This window comes from Thermobia domestica, chromosome 7 (genome assembly GCF_964235325.1).
Source record: "Thermobia domestica chromosome 7, izTheDome1.hap1.1, whole genome shotgun sequence".
NCBI lineage: Eukaryota > Metazoa > Arthropoda > Insecta > Zygentoma > Lepismatidae > Thermobia > Thermobia domestica.
In genome coordinates this window covers 87,418,185-87,440,628 of record NC_137460.1, presented here as the reverse complement: position 1 = coordinate 87,440,628, position 22,444 = coordinate 87,418,185, and the positions used below count along the sequence as shown (strand labels likewise).

Here is a 22,444-nt window from a genome sequence, read left to right as displayed (position 1 = left end):
TAAACCGCTGTCCAATCAAATCGTTGTTCATGCAATCGAACAAGTAGTAGTCCGAAGGAGCAACGTCTGGTGAATACGGCGGGTGGGGTAAAACTTCCCATCCGACATTTTCTAAATAGGTTTTGACCGGTTTTGCGACATGTGGGCGAGCGTATTATGTTGAACAATAAGTTTATCATGTCTGTTCTCCCATTCTGGTCGTGTTCTGGCCAGAGCTTGCTTCAAACGCATTAATTGTCGTTGATAACGTTCTCCATTCATAGTTTCACCCGGTTGCAGCAGCTCATAGTACACCACACCTTTCATATCCCACCATATGCACAGCATAACCTTTGCACAGTGAATATCTCGTTTTGGTTGTGATGGACCTGGTTCACCTGGTTTCACCCAGGCCTTTTTTCGTTTAGGGTTCTCGTAATGGATCCACTTCTCATCACCCGTAATAATTCGATGCAGAAACCCCTTTCTGCTCTGTCGTTGAAGCAGCAATTCGCAAATGGTTTTTCGTCTTTCAACGTCTCTGTCTTTCAATTCATGTGGAACCCAATGTGACATCTTTTGAATCATTCCCATGGCTTTCAAGCGTTTGGAGACTGTTGTTTGATCAACGCCTAATGCTGCTGCAAGTTGTTCCTGCGTTTGACACGAATCCTGCTCGAGCAATGCTGTCAATTCTTCGTCTTGAAATTTTTTTGGCTGTCCAGCTCGCTCTTGGTCTGCCAAGCCGAAATCACCACTTCTAAACCGTGCAAACCACTTCTGACACGTTCGCTCAGCTAGAGCATGGTCACCATACACTTCCACCAAAATACGATGACTTTCAGTCGCACTTTTCTGCATGTTAAAGTAATGCAGCAGGACACCCCGCAAAAACACTTTATCAGGCACAAATTGCGCCATGTTCACTTAACTACAAACTGGTGTTGTTGACGCTTTAACACTAGAACGGCGGTGTTTTTGATACTCTCTAGAACGGCGGGAGTGGGTCAAAAATGACCCATTCCATTTTTATTAAATATTTGTATTCTAAGCCACTAATATTTATTGCATATAATTGCACTAATATTTCATTCAATAAAATAAAAAAAAAAACTTTTTTGAACTGTAGCTTAATATTTATTGATAAATGTGTTTTTTGCCAATAATACAATTTTAAGAAACATGCTATTTTTATGAATATAATATTATTAGAATGATATTATTGAATGTATTATACACAATGTCAGTTTATTATATAGTAATGTTATATATCATTCTAATTCCTAGATAGTTATTATTTTTAGATAGTTTGTTCAAGCGCATCACCTAACTGAACTAAACTAAAATAATCTACACACATCTAAACATGCAGTCTTACACAGAATAAAGTTCAGTCACTCCTCTACAAGGAGAATGGTCATACAAAAACATTGTTCACAAATAAAAACGTGACGTATTACACAAAAAATATTTTACTAATATGGTTGTAATACGCATATGCATTTCTATAACTTTCCTCTCCCTATTTAGAATTTGTGGAAACACATAACCTGACATATCCTAAAATAGCATACACAGTCGTAAACTTGCAGTAGTTCAAACCAGAAAAAGTCAGCATAGAGTGATTGTTTTATAAATAAGATATGCTAGGTTCTAATTATGAAAGCTCTGACATGAAAAGAATGGTAAACTACCTGTTCTTTCGAACAACTCCTTTAGAGACTCTACTTCTTTGGTTGAAATATAATTTATCCAGACATAAGAGAAAGTAAGTTGTCTCCCATTTAGACCTCTAAACTTTTTGGTTTCGGTAGTTTTAAAATTTCTGGTTACGCCACAGGCTAGTAGTCTAAGAATTCTTGGCAGCGCCGGAAATTGAACTCGGGATCCCTCAATCCGTTCTCAGCCACGTTCACCACTAGACCAGCGGGGCGGTCATATAGTGGCGATCACAGTGAGAACTTCGGCTTTCTTCTCCCAACCAGTCTGGTATATAGGAACCTTGAACGAACCCGTCTGGTCAGCGTGGGAGCAGTAGACCAAGTCCTCCCTCCGAGGAGAGGCCTCATCCAATAGTGGATCGAATATGGCTGTGGTTTATTTATTATTATATATTTGTGCTATAAACGTCTTCTCATGAATCATTTCAACATAGTGATACCAACAAAAAAGAACACACTAGCTATATATTTTCACAATAGCATGCAAAATATTTGCAATTTTTTTGTTAAAATGATTGAAATTATTATGAATATTTTGTTACGATGTAAGACATATAATTTGTGTTTAATAATAATAATAACAATAGTCTTACCTATTTTACGACGCTTATTTGCAGAAGTATGATTTTTTGTGCTTATCTCTTACTCTTTCAATATTTCATCCGAATCATCATATTTGTTGTTATTCGGCAGATACTCTTCATCTGAAGAAATATCAAGGCATTCAGCGTCAGACTCACTTATGTCATTGAAATGTGCAAGTATTTCATCCAGTGTCATCAGTTTCTTGCTCACAATGAGTGTTTGAAATAGCACATCAGTCCGAAGATAATGAGATTCTCCTAATCAACAGACTTTCTAAAGTATTACTAACTCCAACTAAACTGACAAAATTGCTGAGAAGCTGGTCTTGAACACGAGATGGAATGGGAGAGTATTATGAGGAAGAACGGTCGCAAGATAAAGACGCTAGCAAACAGTGTTGCTACATTGCAACAAAATATCACTAACAAAAGAGTTGGGTCAAAATTGACCCACGCCGCCGTTCTAGTATAATTGTTTGTTATTTCAAAAGGCAAAGTGTAGATAAGAGTGATACTTAGTACAAATATTTCTTGAAGGAAACGAGTAAAAGTCACAAAAATTCGATCCGATTCATAAGAAAATAGAAAAGTTGTTAAAACGTAAAGTTCGAAATGGGTCAAAAATGACCCAGCCGCCGTTCTAGTGTTAATCCACTGCCCTATACTACGAACGATACGCAATGACAGGGGTTTGCAACACATGTGTGGATACACGGAACTGTGGGACGCTCCGTTCGTTGCGCCATCTCTTGTCCACCCGCACGAATTAATTCCTAGACCAAATACATTTTAGCAAAATTAGATTTGTAGTATTTTATATGACTGAAAGAATGAGAACGTTTTTCTTTAAGCAGTAAATGAAAATTTACAACAGCAACTCGATAGAATTATAAGAATATGCACAAACTTGATTTCAAGTTTTTGTACATGTGAGTTTCGCAATATCTCCTTCACGGTTAGTGCGCAATACTCACACAAACACACACTACATATACAAATAAAAGAAACAAAACGAATGAAGGAAAACAAAAGTTAATAAAACAACTTCACGGTTTTTCTCTAAGAAGTCCCAACAATAAAACGCATAAAACACTCTTATTAATGTCCAGGAAATATTCAGAATAGACAATGTTCATATTCATAGATTCATTACACATATTTCCACATTATAATATAAAGTCAGGTCAAACGAAACCTGGATCGCGAGTATTCTTTAAGAACCTTCTTAATACGAAAGAATTCACATAGAAGTCACCGATTACTGCGAATTAAATGCATTACAAGACTATGACCTCAGGGTCAAGGAGACAAATGAGAAATGCAAATAATTACGCTCGAAGAATTACTCAAATATACAAAGAGGAAAAGAGAGAACTCCCAAGAATATTCATAGTCACAATATTGTTAATTATACCTATTTCAGGATTATACGTCATAGAACCTACACCTGATTTTTCTCCATGCCGGATTCACATAGGATTCACTAGTAATCGTAAATTAAATGAAATATTTAATATTACAAGACTGTGACCTAAGCGTCAAGGAGACAAACGAGAAATGCAAAAATTATGCTGAAAGAATCGCTGAAATAAAGATACAATTTCAGAGGTAAAGATACAATTATTTCCATATTATACCACAAACTTTATATCGTATTTAGGAATTCACAGTACATAAGAATAAGTTTCCTAAAACTCTCCAGCCACCATTCTTCCTCCCATCTATTGCAAACATGGATAAGGAAAGGAAACTGGCCGGTAAAAATATCTTCAATTAAAACATCTAGACGAGTTAGCGACATTAAAGGATACAGTCTACTTACAATAGATGATAAATACTACGAACCATGAGAATATTAGTTTCCTTACCTGTATCCAGTAAGAATATTGAGCAATGTCGACTTTCCAGCCCCAGATGGACCCATAATGGCCGTCAATTCTCCTGATCTGAACCTTCCATTCACTCCTTTCAAAATGGTCTTCACATCTATAAGTATAAACATATATAATCAATTTCATTTAAAAAAACGTGCAACACATACAATTAGATTAATAATATAATATATAAAAAATAGTGCAAGTCTCGTTTCTCACTTAAAGCATACAAAATGTTACAATACAAATATCTTACCAATAATACTAATTCATTCCAAGAACAAGAGAACACATTTACCGGTTTTTTTCTTATAATAAACAAAAAAGAAGTAAAGTATGGAGAGAATGCAAGTATAGATTCTACGAAATATAATCCTGAAATAGGAATAATCACTCATTTTGATACATAAGAAGAAACAATGCTTTCTTTTTCGTTTTCTATGCAGCATGGGTCAGCGAGATACACTTGAAATAGTATCAACTCTACCAAAATGGAATTACTATCTTCAATCCTGGAAGCATCTGATAAACGAATTAAACGAGATAATGAATGCATTTCACTTTAAGTCTTCTTTCACCCAGTATGAAAAAAAGTAGAAAGTGCTCGCATATCCTGTCGTCACAGTAAGATTACGTAAGGTGTGATTTAGGTTTATTGTCCCAAACTTTGAGTTGGCACCAAGGGCGCCGATCCTGGGGGGCCGGGCCCCCCAAAGCTCATGTGGGTTCCCTATTGTATTTATGAATATACAATATTTGGCATAAATTGAATGCAATTTGTCTTAAAATCCTCATATATATACCTTCTGCATCTGAATGCCCACAAAATTTACACAGAAATCGGCGTCCTTGGTTGGCATCATGCGAACAGGAGCAAGGAGTGAAGGCGCCTTGCACCCAAATTGTGCTGTGACCTATGAGTGTTTGATAGCGACAGTACGGTTCACATGGGCAGTATGCCTAAATCAAAAGAGACGGAAAAGCAAAACATTTCGATTGCCAGGTATTTCCAGGAGCAGAATTGTGATCGTCAGGTGAGTGTCTTACTTCAAAGAACAAGGCGTGTGTGTGAGAAGGATCAACAGAGTTATTAAACGATTTCTTGACACTCGTGGAGTTTGATACAACACAAATTCAGGGCCCCAGCACACAGCATGTAACCAGAAGATGATGGAAAAAACAAAGAAGGTGTTCGTGAAACAACCAAATCTGTCAACGCCACAAGCTGCTCTAAAACTAAACATTTCGCCAGCATCAGTGATGAGAAATCGGAAAACAGCCGGAATTCACTCACGAAAAAGACAGACAGTGGCAAAAATACGAAAAGATGAATTGGAAAAAGCAAAGAAAAATTGTGCAAAATTGTATAAGAAAGCCATACCTTCGGGAGGTAACTTTTTCATCATCATCGATGATGAAACAAAAGTCGAATGGGACGCTTCAGAGATGAATGCTAATGAATATGTCTATTGTACCATGGTACCAAGCCCCTCTGGAAGCCATGATACTGTAAAACCGAAAAAAAAAAATCAAGAAAATGATGGTGTGGCAGGCACTGACACAGGATGGGAGTCTTTCTCCAGCGTTTGTGACCGACAAAACATTAAACAGTGAAATGTATGTATCCAATTGTCTACGAAACATTTTGTTGCCATGGATACTCAGTCTGAACATTACTCAGCCCATTTTATTTTGGCCGGACAAGGCATCATCGCATTATGCTCAGATCACAGTGCAGTTTTTGGAGAACAATCACATCTCATATGAGTCACGAGTTCACAACCCAACGTCTGTGCCACAGTGTACACCAATTGAGCCGTTCTGGGCTATGGTGAAGAGAGAAATGGTTGCTAAAAAGCTTCTTTGCGAAAAAATGAAATGAAATTTTTGAGTTTTACGTCCCACGGTTATGCCGGTTAGGCTAAAGGAGACGGTGATGAGAGGTGAATGAAATGGTGGAATGAAAAAAGTGAGAGGAAACGGGAGAACCCCGAGAAAACCCACGCACGCGGTGTTTGTCCACCACAAAGTTCACTTGGCGGGAGCAGGGTTTGAACCCGAGACCCCAAACACCAGAGGTGAATGCTCTACCACTGAGCCACCGCGGCTCCATGGCTTCTTTGCGAGAACATAACGCAATTTATGCGAAATTGGACCCGTATTTCAAAGCAGGTGGCTGCAAAACACGGAAAACGCCTTTTTTCTACATTCAAGAAGAAACTGCGCGTGGCAGGAAAAGAAGACTCATATGCTGTCTGCTTGAAGAAATTTTAATTCATGTATGTATCCTGTAGTCTATGAAATAAATAGTTTCGGTTTGGGAATCATGCTTCATTTTTTTTTTTCTTTCTTATTTTTCGTTTTGGGACAATAAACCTGATTCATACCTTACTTGAGTGAACATTTGAGATGATTTTCTATATTCTAGGAAGTTAAACTAAACTTCCAAACGTCCGCAGCCCATAGGGATTATTACAGGCCTTTTTTTTTTTTTATGTGCGATCAGCACATACAGGGTCCTATTTTCGTTAGTTCTGGCATCGTAGACCGTAACATCTTAATCCAAGTATTTACCTAATTGCTTAATCAAACTAGTTCGCCACTAAAAAATTATACGTTCCCACACAAAATCAAACTAGGGTCCACATATAGCAAAAGTTCTTGCGTAATGCTGTCATAAAAATTTATCGTTATACAGAATAAATACAATTGCGCTATTTTTACTTGAAATTAGTCAAAATTTAAACAAACCGTGTTGACATACTGTACAGTAGCTGAACGTCCACAGCAAAAAAGAACAATTTTTCATGTTGATTTTTCATTGGAAACACTTAGTTCCTTTAGTTTATATAAACTGAACAACAATGAAAATCGTCAGAGGGTGTTGAATGGATTTCATACTGTCAACGATTCACTATGTAGAATTCGAAAGAAAGAATTAAAATCCACATTTAATATTTATTAAGTTTTATGATTAGTAAATGTAAAATGGTGCAAAACACAATTTATAATTTATAAATAATTCCAACTTAATTCCGGTCAATTTGTCTTTTAGGTTTTAAAAACACTATATATATCAGGTGGTCCATTTGCGCCGTACAATAGTGAAGTTATACAACCAACTGTACAGTGAAGTAAGCTGGGTTGCTTAAATCCGAGGGGTAACATGCTTACAAATGCACTTTACTTTGTCTTGGAGGTATCATACGGGTCATCTTCGTCGATTCTAAAGGAACAAACTACATTCGTGCAGTATAAGAGACGTGGAAGTTGTTTAGAAATTATTACTGCTCCAAGAAACATATAGATTCAACAACAATCTACATTTACGGTAAATGAGGTAAACGAAAGGGGGGGGGGGAGAAGAAAGAAAATAACCCAAACGTCCGAGTCAAGAAAACTGCTAAGACAGGTTACATGTTTCTGCAATTACTCCATAACGAAAGATCTGTTGCATCAATTATCGGTTAGTGTTCATAATTAAGTCTAGCCGAAATTCTGAATAATAAACTAGCAATTAGTAATCAACGCACTGACCTAATTTGTTCACCAGTTAAACCAAAAAAATATTATTTTAGACCATGTAAACTACACCTAATTTCCAATTAACAAACGGCAGCTGCTTTCAAAACCATCACTTAATAAGACATCTTCCATCTAAAATAAATAACCCTTTGCTACATATCTAAATCTTCGATTCCAAATTAATCATGAAATCTCTTCTTTCATTTAACTGATTTAATCCACACATGCAGATAATAGCATCAAACACATCAGTATGAACATTAGGAATAACATTAAGTCATGTAGAAACAAACTTATCTATTTAAAAATAAGATTACACGATCGAAATTTGCTAAACGTTCGAAAGTAGCATGCACACCGAAGCAAATGATAGAGAATACTAGCATACGATCATTTGGAGAGCATTCGTAGATGTTCATTTCCATTTCTTACTGCAAATTCCGTACGTAGTTTATACCACCATCACCAACTTAATTTTGAATCAGTGTTGTCATAGACAGCTTTCGAAATATTACACACTACTGTCTAAAATTGTACGTTGTTTCAAAGGTGAATTTTAAATAGTCTATACTATACTATGTTCAACATTTATGTTCATCACATTTGCGAATAGTAATTATACTAGTATGTGCACAGGATACAGGAACTTAGTCGATTTATATTAACACAACGTAGGAAGGCAATGAGTCAAGCTAAATTACGTAAAAATGTACATCATTTGCTATTATAGAATTATACATACACGCACCAAAATTGCATGTCTGGACGTTCACACAGACACAAACACCTCGACGAAAAGCAGATGTATTCGTTGTGGCTCGGTCGCTAATCTTCTCCACTGTTCGGTTCGGTGTAAATGAGACCGAAAGACCATTCAATAAAGCTTCAGGAATGAAATCGACTATATCTAATTACCGTCTTCCAAAACGTGTATCCACATGTATTTAAAATAATTTAGACCTATATTTCGAATTAACAAAACATTTCATACTTGGAAAATTACTAACCAAATCAAAATTACGAAAGTGAATTACATTTTTTCATGTTTCGTATACTGGTAATCAATCGTTAAATCATATCAGTAATTTCTAAACTACTTCCACGTTTCTTATACTGTACGAGTGTAATTTGTTTCCTTTAGAATCGGCGAAAGTGACTCGTATAATACCTCCAATGTAATTCTTAAAAGTATGATATATTTTTCCATATGAAGACAAAGTGCATTTATAAGCATGTTACCCCCTAGGATTTAGGCAACCCAGCTTACTTCACTGTATGGTTGGTTATCTAACTTCACTATGGTACGGCGCAAATGGACAAAATGTATATGAATCAAAGCCCTGCACGGGCCGGGCGCGCCCAGTTCGGCCCGGAATGTGCCCGGCCCGTTTCAAGTAATATCAAACTGGACCGGGCCCTAACCGGGCCGGACACAAATGCTATAGGGCCGAACCTTATGTGAAGGGCGCCTTGTACCCTTCACAGGTTCCTTATTAGCAGCCACTATTTTAATTTATTATACAAACCTGGTATACAGAACAACTAAAACCACTTATATACGTATAATATGATGTTTCGCAGGGCGCCATATATAAAGGGCGCAGGCGCATTGTACCCTTCACGAGTTCTTTACCAACAGTAACTGCATGTATTTATTATACAGAACTATGATATACAGAAGAATAAATAAAATGGTTCATCTTTGATGTGGTTTCGCAAGAGCACCTAATGTAAAAGGTGCAGTGCACCTTTCACGGGTTCTTTACCAATAAAAGTGTAAGAATTTATTATTAAAAACTTGTACCTTTATTTACACTGTGATGTATCGCAGGGCGCACCGGGACATGTCGTATACTGTACTGTTTACACATTATATGCAGTACACGTAACGAAAACACACGAAACCGTTAATAATTCATTTCTAACTACCCATTGTTTGCTTAGGTCTTAGATTCAATATATTACTTCTATTTTTCAGCACTCAGGAACCTAAACCACAACGGTTGTCATGAAGAGTCACAGAAACAAATGATAAATGTAGATAAATGACGACAACAAACAATTTCCATTTATTATGTAACCTTTTGGTTTCCTAGTGAATTCTTTATTTAGAATTTTTGTGGAACAATTTTCTCTTGCAAACATAACTTCAATCTCACTTTCTTCTACATCTGTGCGTGTGATACAGTAAACGTGCAATTAGCTGAATTTGCTGCATGTTAGAACTCAACTGTATATAATCACAGAATGTTATCCTAAGTTTATTGTGCCTTTTTTTATATATACTTAGTGCTTTGACGAAATCCTCAACGTTGTTGGATATAAATGCGTTAGATGGAAATAAACACGCTATACTGTAGCTGATGAAATTCTCTCTTCTGCGACTAGTATGGAGAAACAAAATGACTGTTTTCATTGAAAGAGGATTTAGAACTATTAACTTACACAATGTATCCTTCTAGAAAACAAACCGAACAAACATTCATAATTTAAAGAAACATAATGAAGAACTTTTGATGAAGCAAATACATAAACAAATAACATTTGCTCCTGTAAATATGTATGAAAGCAATTGGTTCAAATATTTTTAAACAACAAACCACACAACCAAGGACACTAACGAAGGTCTAATAGGATAAAAATAGACAGTGGGTTATTTCTATGCTTGACATACGTTCAAAAGAGTACAATTCAAACTGCAACAGTGAGAAATCTAAGATGTTATTGATATTGTTGATCTTTATATGTCTTTAAATTTTTTTAACATTAACACCATCAACTGATGTCTACAATAAAACACTGTATCTTATTTTCCAGTCAGACTCCCGCGTTTATTCTAGGGACTTACCAAATCTTAGTATAGCACAAACACGAAAATCGAAAATCTAAACTGCTCTCACCCTGGTTTTGTATCTAGCGCGTGAGTCTTTCGTACAGATGGTTCCGAATTCTATTCCCAGTGAGAAAGCCTTAAAATTTGAACGCATTAAAGTGGTTCAGATTCTACCTTAAACTGTAGGTTCACCACTCATATAGGCTTGATGCTAAAACGGGGCGGTAATTTGAAAAACAAAACAAAACAAAACAAAACAAAACAGGAAACAGATTGTGTGCGGCGTTGCCCTGGTGCGCCTTAACGGGTTTACAGAGCACTGTGAACTATTTGGAAAGTTTCAAAGAAATGATGACTTACGCACGTTTTTAAGTATGATTACAATTACTGGGATTTTGGCTTTACATCAACAGTTGTCACAGGATTTAGATGAAGACAAGTTCGTGAATTTAAAATACTATTCTTATTTTATATATTCACAATAAAGCGATATATTCCTGTATATATCTTACGTACCTATGTTCTAAGGACACTGTGAAACGAAATGTGGGTGATAACAATAACCAATTTTATTGTTCAAACACTAAATAGGGATAGGAGTAGGGGTAAAAGTGATGGGGAACGCGGGAGGACGCCGTTAACCCACTTCCAAAAAATACAATGGTCAAAGATACGGGGGATGGAGTGACGTCATCAGTCCTCCTACCTTTTCTCAGATCCACTTGAGTGGAATGACGATTTCTTTAATAAACTCACTCAAATTATCAATTAATTATTTTTTTGTCTTCAACGACGTCTTCAACATCACCGCCCGCGCATCTATGGAAAGTGTGCAGGGAAAAGTGACACAGAATTTCCATGCCTGTCTTGCGCCGGGGCTTGCTGCTCGGAAACTGCGATGCCGTGTGATAGTCGACAATGCTGGGAGTCCAATAGAACATGATCGGTGATGGTGGCGCGGTATCTCTTAACGCGAGTGCCCGTCAAGAATGGTCGGATAAAAAACGAATAACCTTCTGTAGACAAAACTCTCTCGTGTCATGAAACTAGAACTTGATGCCTTTATTTTATTCAAGAACACGAATACACTACTTTTTGCTAATGATATCGATGTTTATCGATCAATTTGACGTATAACTGTGATTCACTTTAATGTGACATCATTACTGTCACTAAATTGCGTAAAAATGATTTGTGTGAAAGAAATATTAACAAATGCTTAGATACGACCTTCACAAAGCATAAAAATCATTAACTTTCTGCGCTATTGATCAAGACTTTCTATGTTGAAAACTGCCAGATATTGATATTTTATATTACTCAAAATTACTGTTTGATATACACGTCTTTCATTTAACAAACAACGCACACACGAACCGACGTGTACACAATGAGAATTGAGAATTCAAGCAAAAGTCTTTTTTAAAAAAAATGGTTTAACAAATATTTGATCAAAGTTATAGGAAGCTTGTATGGCAGCAAAAACAATTTCCTACATTATAGAGACTTTAAACTACGCAAGATACTTCAAATAATAAAAGAAAATAAATGCATCCGAACAGATACACAATGGATCATAAAATGGTAACCTTAAGTTTATGACCCAAAAATATACGAAAAATATTTACACATGTTCTGAATAATTGTATCGTCTGTCAACGAACTTAAAAAGTTCGTTACTGAAGCCTCTATGTCTGTGTGTGTGTGTGTGTGTGTGTGTGTGTGTGTGTGTGTGTGTGTGTGTGTGTCTGTCTGTCTGTCTGTGTCTGTCTGTCTGTCTGTTTGTCATTTGTGAATTTTTCAATTTTAAGCCCTTCATTCGATAGAGCATCACAAACTATCTCAAAGAAGTGATGGAATTTTTCGCGTCACTCTTATCGTTAACGGTCAAAAAAAGTTCTGATTGTGGGAAATTTAAGGAACCATATCTCGGGAACTGTAAATCAGAGAGAGATGATATTTTGCGAATTTTTCAATTTTGAGCATGCATCTTCGCAAAACAACATATCGTAGAACGTTTTAACAGAACTCTTAAACAAAACATGTGGAAAAAATTTAGTAACCAAGGACATTGTAAAGGGATAGATTGTTTTAGTTCTCTACTCTTTTTTAATTTATTAGTGGAAAGCTTATATTTTATAAAGATCTTGAAGTGATTGTTTGTTACCTAAAAACACAGTAAAAGTTTATCTTTTAAAAAATCATGCTACCTAATAACGCATGTAAATTCGTAAGAAACTACTCCTAATGTTATTTAAAAAAAATGGATAAAACGAATGAAATTAATTCCTTAATGATTAAAATGGAGGGGTAGGAGGATAACCACATATTTATAAGGAGGATTCATGGCACAAGTAAACCAAATCTATTTTTAAACATTATCTTTTATGGATATTATATTGAGTTACAGGAAATACACTGGCGGAAACGCATTCAAAAAGAACCAATAGGAATTTAAGATCTGGTCCAAAGATGGCACAAACAAGAAGGTGATGGTAAGTAAAAGTGACTCTAACCACGACCATCTTAACCAGTATTTTATGCAATCAGTTTCTTTCATATTTAATGAACTTTTTACTTAATGCACTGTAAAGAGATACGCTTTACTGGAGTCAGTTTTTTTTTTTTTTAATCACTTGTGTGCGTCTTAGAGGTACATATATAGAGCGTCCCACTCTTAGATTGCAGTACAGAGTAAATGGAGCGCGCTATTGCCACATTTCTTCCGCCGTATGTTTTCTTTCGAAGAAAGAACAAGAAAGTAGGAGTGATGAGTCTGTAAATAAATCCTTCTTAAATTCATATATTTTCAACTCTTTTGTCATTCCAATCGCGCAAATTCATTTAGAACGGCGAATTGGAGGGTACGAAATAACAGTCTAACAATTGTGTGTTAGAAGTTTTTTTTTTTTTTTTTTAATGATGGTTTATAAATCGTTGCAATAAAATTTTGATGGAAGCAATACGAAATCGAGAGAACATATGAAACGAATAGAAAACATATGGTTGAAATAAATGGCAGGCTAAACAACTCTAAACAGAAATTTCCTGCACCGATTGTACGGAAAACTAAGGAATAGCAATGGGTAAGATACTGCTACTGAAGTTGGAAAAGAGTGAAAACTGGAGTAGGGTGATAGTGATAAGTGACGAGAAAATGTGACGTACGAGAACGCTCATTCGTCTGTGTACGCAAAATATCCGCTAATCCAATTCCGTTTGTCAAACAAGTTACATAATAAAGTATATTGTGAAGGCGGCTTCTCCCCACTTCCGATGTTTAAAACTGTATCATGAAGGACGTGCTAGAGCAGTGGTGTCCAATTATGATAAGCCTGAGGGCCATAACTGTCTTTACTAGTAAGGTGGAGGGCCGCAGCTAATAATAATAATAATAATAATAATAATAATAATAATAATAATAATAATAATAATAATAATAATAATAATAATAATAATAATAATAATAATAATAATAATAATAATAATAAAATTAATAGTTATTATTATTATTATTATTATTATTATTATTATTATTATTATTACACTACAAAAGAAAAATATAAAAAATATATTTGAAATATTACATACCTATTCAATGTGACTAATGAGGGTGACTAGCAGCGTTTACAAGGGCTGGGGTATCTACATCCATTCCTCTTGTAAAAGATGTAACCCGCAGATGTAAAAGAGAAGAATCTCCAAGGCAGCTTCTGGAGCGATTCTTTGCAATTTTCATGGTGGAAAATGCACTTTCACACAGGTAAGCACTACCAAACAGTGACACTATTTTCCGACACAACACACAAAAGCTAGGGAAACGTTTTTTAGAAAGTAGTCTGAAAAATCTACTCCTTTCTTTGTTCTTGTCTGAAACAATGGGTCAGCCTGAAAGTCACAAAGTTCGAGCTGTAAGTTTGGAGCTTGTTCTTCGATGTTTATTGTCAATGCATTAGTCAATAATGCAATGCCGTTTTTTAGTTTGTCTGAGAATCTCGCATTAAATCCATTTATGATACTCTCGATGTTTCTACAGAACTCAGAAAAATTAAACGCTTCCTTTTCAAAATCTAATGTCAGACGATTGCAACTTGGAAAGTATGCTAAATTGTGTTTATCACAAGAAGTGGTGTATTTCTTGCGCGCTATGGCTTCTAGGCAAAGTTCGAGGAAGAAAAGGTCTGATTTAAAAAGCTAGACCAAATATAAATTCGTTCATTGAAGTAATCGTCCCTTTCAGCAACGGTTACATTACTGACTCCAGTGTTGTCTTGGATGCCTGCTCCTTTTTGTTGTATAGAAGCGCTAAATGGATGCCTTATTCCGAAAGAAGAGTGGAAACATTAAATGAATGAATGAATATAAATTAAAATATTATCAGTTATAACAATCGTAAATCATGAAAGCTTTGTGGGCCGCAGGAAATGGTTTGGCGGGCCGCATGCGGCCCGCGGGCCGCCATTTGGACAGCCCTGTGCTAGAGGGTATGGTGGCAGAAAAAAGATGGAGGGGACGAAAAGAGACTACAATTACTGGACGATATCAAAATAGAAAAATCATGCTTGAAGACGAAGAAGTTAACCGAAGACCGTGGATCATGGAAGCTTCTGAGTTGCAGCAAGTGGTCTGCCAATAAAATATGATGATGATGATGATGATGACATATGCAATGGTGAATAGGAACGGAACCTCTTAGTTTCTATACTCACTTCTGACACCTCAGACACACAATATCAGTCTGGAAACAGAAGAATGAATGAAAATAAACCCCATTATATCCGTTCTAAACAAACGCGAAAGTTGTGACTTTAAATCACGTATAGTGACAGCCAACAAGATACAAATCATTGGTCAAGGAAACAAAACCAAACAGAATTATCAAACCCTGCTTCCTACAGAAGCATGGGGGGGGGGGGAAGGAGAATAAAGAGGCCTTTCATTCTGCTTTGTGAGCTCATAAAGTTATTTGTTATGAACGCTTTTGTCATTTTCATCTGTGTATTCAAAGTAAATAAGAGAAGTGGAATTACAAACGAAACCAACTTTTATTGTCAAAATTGTCAGCATCTGAAACAGCATTAAGGACTACATGCGAACCATAATGAATCAATTACAAAACTAATAGCTTTTTATCACCAGGAATGAGGACATATATTATTAAAAGATATTTGTCATATATTTTACGTGCTTGCGTGCGTGCAACTTAAGGAAAACAAGCGAAGTAAGTAGTGGAACGTAAGATTGAGTGGAGTTGACGCAATGTTTATCGTAGGTGAGGTCCAGGATCGATTTTGGGAATATGCTTCCGTTAAGCAGTAGATTCGTGCTCGCATAGCATCAACAGTAAACACTCATCGGTATAGCACAATACTGTACATCAGTAACTTTAAAACAAACATTATAAGGAAAATAGCATTGGCAAGATTTGTCACTGCCTTTCTTCTGGTCAGATGCGCGCGCTTTGAAAGTTGACTCTTAACACTAAAAGTCATAAAACCTAAATAAAGAAAGATATTGACCTGCGAATTGTTTTAAAAATAATTTCAATCTTTTCTCAATATTTTTCTCGCTTTGCACCCCCATCTAACCTGAAAAATAAAAAAAGTTTCTCACTAGTCAACTTTTTAGATATTGCATTGCAATAGTATACGCACTTTCTCTTACATTTTATTTTTTATTTTAAAATTCAAAAAGTTTTTTTGAATGCAAACTTCTCCAACATTGGCACCAAATATGGTGTTAATAGCTGTATAAGTTTCAACGTTGTGTCTCTTAGAGTTCCGAACTTATGACGTGATATATTTAACGCGACGTTAGAATTTGCCATTAGCAAGATTTCACTCTTTCAATGTATTTCAATACTTGAAAATTCTTCTCGATGTGAGAAAAACAGATTATTTGATAGAGAATACAATGTTCTACAATAATTTATTCATACCTAATAAAAGAAACTATTTCTAAAATTCAGGGTAAGTTTGGCAACAATGGGCATAAGGAAAAGCATTGCCATTTACTCCTGTACTGCAATCTAAGGGTGGGACGCTCTATAGCTTTGGAACTTCTTGTATAAATTAAAAGGGAAAGTAAAACATCCCATCAAAAAGTACAGAAAGTGCTCAAGTTCAAGAGGTACACATAACAAAATAGTGTGGAGTTCTTGTGTGCTATTTATTGTTGGCGGAAAGTTTTCTTCCTCTTTTCCTTTTCTCTTCTCCGCATCAAAGGATTACATTGAAAAGTTAACAGAAATAAAAATAAGCTTTTCATTGTTATGTTCTCAATGATTTTACATTGTAACTATTGGTATTAACAAATATTAATACAGTATGCTAAACTTGGAGTTAAATAGAGTTTTCCAAGAATTGTGCTATATATTTTAAAACATGCTTTATTTTCTAAAATTATGCTTTTAAAATTAGTTTCCTGTGGACCCTTAGACAACCCCAGCCATGTTCAAGGTACCAATCATATGTGAAAATTGCTGTTATGTTTTTTTTATGCTTTTGGGTTGCCCTACCTTTTACCATTATCCCCCCGATAATAACAATCTTAATTTGATATGATCAAATTTGTACGTCTCTCTTTTAGCACTCAATGAGTATCATTTGAAATTACAATAATATATATACAAAAAAAAAAAATCACTTTTTAAAACAACCAGCTCTGCCCGACACACTGCGCCTGCCTGTCCCTACTTTGTGTGACGTCACTCGCTACGACGAAGGCCTTCTGAGTTCCGATGGTCGTGCTCTAACACGCCATCCGTGGGATATCCAAAACATGTTATACATGGTGTTCAAAAACATGCAGCACTCCCCTTACTTAATAGCACACTAACCACATATGCAGCCGTTCGGGATGATAGCCACTCATACAGATATTGAATGACTGTCTTGGAGAGTTGTAAGCAAACTTTTTAAGAGAGGGTCAAACAAAACAAATATATATATATATATATATATATATATATATATATATATATATTAGGCGAGCCAATATAATTTTATTAAAAACAACAATGGTATAATGATGTTAATGTTACATATGGTTTGTATTCCTATAACACACTCACTGTGTGCCTCATTATCACAGAATATTCTGCCGCTGTAAACTGGCTCTCTCATCAGAGATTTGGCAGCAATGCGCTATGCACTCATTGGTTGATGCTAAACGTTCATTCAGCTGGCGTGCTGTATAGTAACCAGCTGCAGTGGATACAATGTGGAGAGGATACTGCGAGGGAACTCTATTGCCAGTTTTATTCACTTCAAAAATGACAGCAGCCAGTACGTCACTCTCAAACATTAGCATAACATTCCAATATCGTGGATAAGTAAATAAATTAATCTATAGTCACCACCCTAAATATAAAACGGAGAAAAGAAGAAAATAATCCACATTTTTTAAAATTTTATTTAATTCTTTTCATTTGTCAGATTAGGAATCATGTCGCGGGAACCCGATGGAATCTTTCGGGGGGGACTGACTTCATCGAGGGAGTCGAGGGACTCGAGGGAGTCGAGGGACTCGAGGGAGTCGAGGGAGTAAAAATAATTACTAGAGGGAGTCGAGGGAGTATAAAAATATTCACTCGAGGGAGTAAAAATATTCACTCTAGGGAGTCGAGGGAGTAAAAATATTCACTCGAAGGAGTAAAAATATTCACTCAAGGGAGTCCAGGGAGTAAAAATATTCACTCGAGGGAGTCAAAATATACACTCGAGGGAGTCGAGGGAGTAAAAATATTCACTCGAGGGAGTCGAGGGAGTAAAACATTCACTCGAGGGAGTCGAGGGAGTAAAAATATTCACTCGAGAGAGTCGAGCGAGTAAAAATATTCACTCGAGGGAGTCGAGGGAGTAAAAATATTCACTCGAGGGAGTCGAGGGAGTAAAAATATTCACTCGAGAGAGTCGAGCGAGTAAAAATATTCACTCGAGGGAGTCGAGGGAGTAAAAATATTCACTCGAGGGAGTCGAGGGAGTAAAAATATTCACTCGAGGGAGTCGAGGGAGTAAAAATTTTCACTCGAGGGATTCGAGGGAGTAAAAATATTCACTCGAGGGAGTCGAGGGACTCGAGGGAGTAAAAATAATTACTAGAGGGAGTCGAGGGAGTAAAAATAGTCATTCGAGAGAGTCGAGGGAGTAAAAATATTCACTCGAAGGAGTCGAGGGAATAAAAATATTCACTCGAGGGAGTCGAGGGAATAAAAATAATTACTAGAGGGAGGAAAAATATTCACTCGAGGGAGTAAAAATATTCACACTAGGAAGTCGAGGGAGTAAACATTTTCACTCGAGGGAGTCGAGGGAGTAAAAATATTCACTCGAAGGAGTCGAGGGAGTAAAAATATTCACTCGAGGGAGTCGAGGGAGTAAAAATAATTACCAGAGGGAGTCGAGGGAGTAAAAATATTCACTCGAGGGAGTAAAAATATTCACTCGAGGGAGTAAAAATATTCACTCGAGGGAGTCGAGGGAGTAAACATTTTCACTCGAGGGAGTCGAGGGAGTAAAAATATTCACTCGAAGGAGTCGAGGGAATAAAAATATTCACTCGAGGGAGTAAAAATAATTACTAGAGGGAGTAAAAATATTCACTCGAGGGAGTAAAAATATTCACTCTAGGAAGTCGAGGGAGTAAACATTTTCACTCGAGGGAGTCGGGGGAGTAAAAATATTCACTCGAGGGAGTCGAGGGAGTAAAAATATTCACTCGAGGGAGTCGAGGGAGTAAAAATATTCACTCGAGGGAGTCGAGGGAGTAAAAATATACACTCGAGGGAGTCGAGGGAGTAAAAATATACACTCGAGGGAGTCGAGGGAGTAAAAATATTCACTCTAGGGAGTCGAGGGAGTAAACATTTTCACTCGAGGGAGTCGAGGGAGTAAAAATATTCACTCGAGGGAGTAAAAATATTCACTCGAGGGAGTAAAAATATTCACTCGAGGGAGTCAAGGGAGTAAAAATTTTCACTCGAGAGATTTGAGGGAGTAAAAATATTCACTCGAGGGAGTCGAGGAGTAAAAAAATTCACTCGAAAGAGTAAAAATATTCACTCTAAGGATTCGAGGGAGTAAAAATATTCACTCGAGGGAGTCGAGGGAGTAAAAATATACACTCGAGGGAGTAAAAATATTAACTCGTGGAAGGCGAGGCAGTAAAAATATTCACTTCAAGGAGTCCCTGGAGTGAATATTTTTACTTTCTCGACTCCCTAGAGTGAATATTTTTACTCCCTGGACTCCCTCGAGTGAATAATTTTAGTCCCTCGACCCCCTCAGTGAATATTTTTACTCCCTCGAGTGAATATTTTTACTCCCTCTACTCCCTAGAGTCAATATTTTTACTCCCTCGAGTGAATATTTTTACTCCCTCTACTCCCTAGAGTCAATATTTTTACTCCCTCGAGTGAATATTTTTATTCCCTCGACTCCCTCGAGTGAATATTTTTACTCCCTCGACTCCCTCGAGTGAATAATTTTACTCCCACGAATCCCTCGAGTGAATATTTTTACTCGCTCGACTTCCTCGAGTAAATATTTTTACTCCCTCGACTCCCTCGAGTGAATATTTTTACTCCCTCGACTCCCTCGAGTGAATATTTTTACTCCCTCGAGTGTATATTTTGACTCCCTCGAGTGAATCTTTTTACTCCCTCGACTACCTCGAGTGAATATTTTTACTCCCTCGACTCCCTCGAGTGAATATTTTTACTCCCTCGACTCCCTCGAGTGTATATTTTTACTCCCTCGACTCCCTCGAGTGAATATTTTTACTCCCTCGGCTCCCTCGAGTGAATATTTTTACTCCCTCGGCTCCCTCGAGTGAATATTTTTACTCCCTCGACTCCCTCGAGTGTATATTTTTACTCCCTCGACTCCCTCGAGTGAATATTTTTACTCCCTCGACTCCCTCGAGTGAATATTTTTACTCCCTCGACTCCCTCGAGTGAATATTTTTACTCCCTCGACTCCCTCGAGTGAATATTTTTACTCCCTCGAGTGTATATTTTGACTCCCTCGAGTGAATCTTTTTACTCCCTTGACTACCTCGAGTGAATATTTTTACTCCCTCGACTCCCTCGAGTGAATATTTTTACTCCCTCGACTCCCTCGAGTGTATATTTTTACTCCCTCGACTCCCTCGAGTGAATATTTTTACTCCCTCGACTCCCTCGAGTGTATATTTTGACTCCCTCGAGTGAATATTTTTACTCCCTGGACTCCCTTGAGTGAATATTTTTACTCCCTCGAGTGAATATTTTTCTCCCTCGACTCCCTAGAGTGAATATTTTTACTCCCTCGAGTGAATATTTTTATACTCCCTCGACTCCCTCTAGTAATTATTTTTACTCCCTCGACTCCCTCGAGTCCCTCGACTCCCTCGATGAAGTCAGTCCCTTTCGGGGCTCTCTGGCCTGTGTACCTTAGTCTGTCCATTACTGGCTCAGCATACAGTATTCCTGTATACAATACTTAGTTCGTTTTCTTGTTTTAGCTTGAAGTGATAAAAGTTTCAATTTTACCGATGTGATTTCCCTCACGAGATGCCAGAGAATGAGTATAGCTGGATACACAAAATCCTGCTGGCCACAGCTCTTCACACACACAGGCTGGAGGGTTTAATTTAGTATAAAACATATTGGTTAGATGGAACTCAAACATCCTTTTTAGCACTGAGACTTGGATCTTCAATTGATGCGCCGATACCATGAACTGCCACTATGAATCGAACCTGGGTCTCCCGCAAGGAAGACAGAAATCATTTAACCATGAGGTAGCTAAAGGTATTTCATATTTCTATGCTAGCACAATTTTATGCAAGTTAACTAGAAGTTTACTAATATAACAGGTTAACAAAGGGGTCAAATGAGCATACAATGCAATAATTAGCATACAAAAGACAAAGCCGAGGACTCATTGTGACAAATGCTCTGAAGTTGGTGGTGTTTTAACGTCACAAGATAAAATTATCATAATAAGCACATGACTTCCTGTTACAGGATGAACGTTGACAAAGTGCTTACTGGCCATGTGTTATTTTGCATTACATCTAACCACAGTATTTTATTCTTTTACTTGACAATTAAGTGGTACAGAACGAGAAATGCTATACAATTTCGTTACTCGGAAATTTACTGATTCTTTCTTTTCCTAGTTAGTTTACCTTTGAGAACTTAGATTTCTCACTGACAGGGACGTTAGACAATTCTTTAATTGCTATTTCCCGCACGTACGAACAATTTGTATTTTAAAAATTAATCTCCCATGGAGAACATCTAAATAAAATCCTTGTAATTAATATGAAATTAAGTAATATAAAACGTCTTCTCCATATTATTCAATAAAATAAACTAGAATCGCTGGCCGCGCAATCCGAATCCATGGCCATTCGAATTTGAAGTCAAAGCCCAACAAACTGAGTAACTGCTACTGAGCGGGGTTACCAACAGTAGTAGTGTAAAAGCCGCTACGAGTACAGAAAACGCAGCTAAATCATGGCTAAATACGGGCCGGAGAAAAATTCGACGCTTAACTGCTAAATAATAAGCTTATTATTAATATTGTGGTCACGCCCGATTCAATAGTAAACGCATGTGCCTTCGGTGCATGAAGCCTCGGATTCGAGAGGGAACTATGTCCAGTGGTGACCCACCATTGTGAGGTAATAAAGTTTTGGGGGGGGGGGCACTTGAATTAAGAAGTGACCTTCAATTTAGTGATGTGCTGACCACAAACCCTCCAGTCGCCGGCTGGACAGCTTCAGCTCTTCGGAGCTTCGTATTATTGAGATGAAATTATTACCATTTCTGAAGCGCTACTGCTTGCTTATGAACATTCAGCCACTTGCACTGTATGCTGCGGTATAGCGTCACAAAACGTCACCGCAGAGAAGTTTTCTTCTCCCTTCTTTCCTACTTAC

General features: G+C 36.9%; 1 protein-coding gene across 2 annotated transcripts in view; it reads right to left on the bottom strand.

The window, feature by feature from the left end:
* The window catches only part of LOC145690269 (ATP-binding cassette subfamily G member 4), a 185,598-nt gene that overhangs the window by 105,496 nt on the left and 57,658 nt on the right, over positions 1 to 22,444 (bottom strand). For both annotated transcript variants that reach the window (XM_081765001.1, XM_081765000.1), the window contains one exon: positions 4,153 to 4,270. In XM_081765001.1, the coding sequence (XP_081621127.1) occupies positions 4,153 to 4,270 (118 nt within the window). The remainder of the gene's footprint in view (positions 1 to 4,152; positions 4,271 to 22,444) is intronic.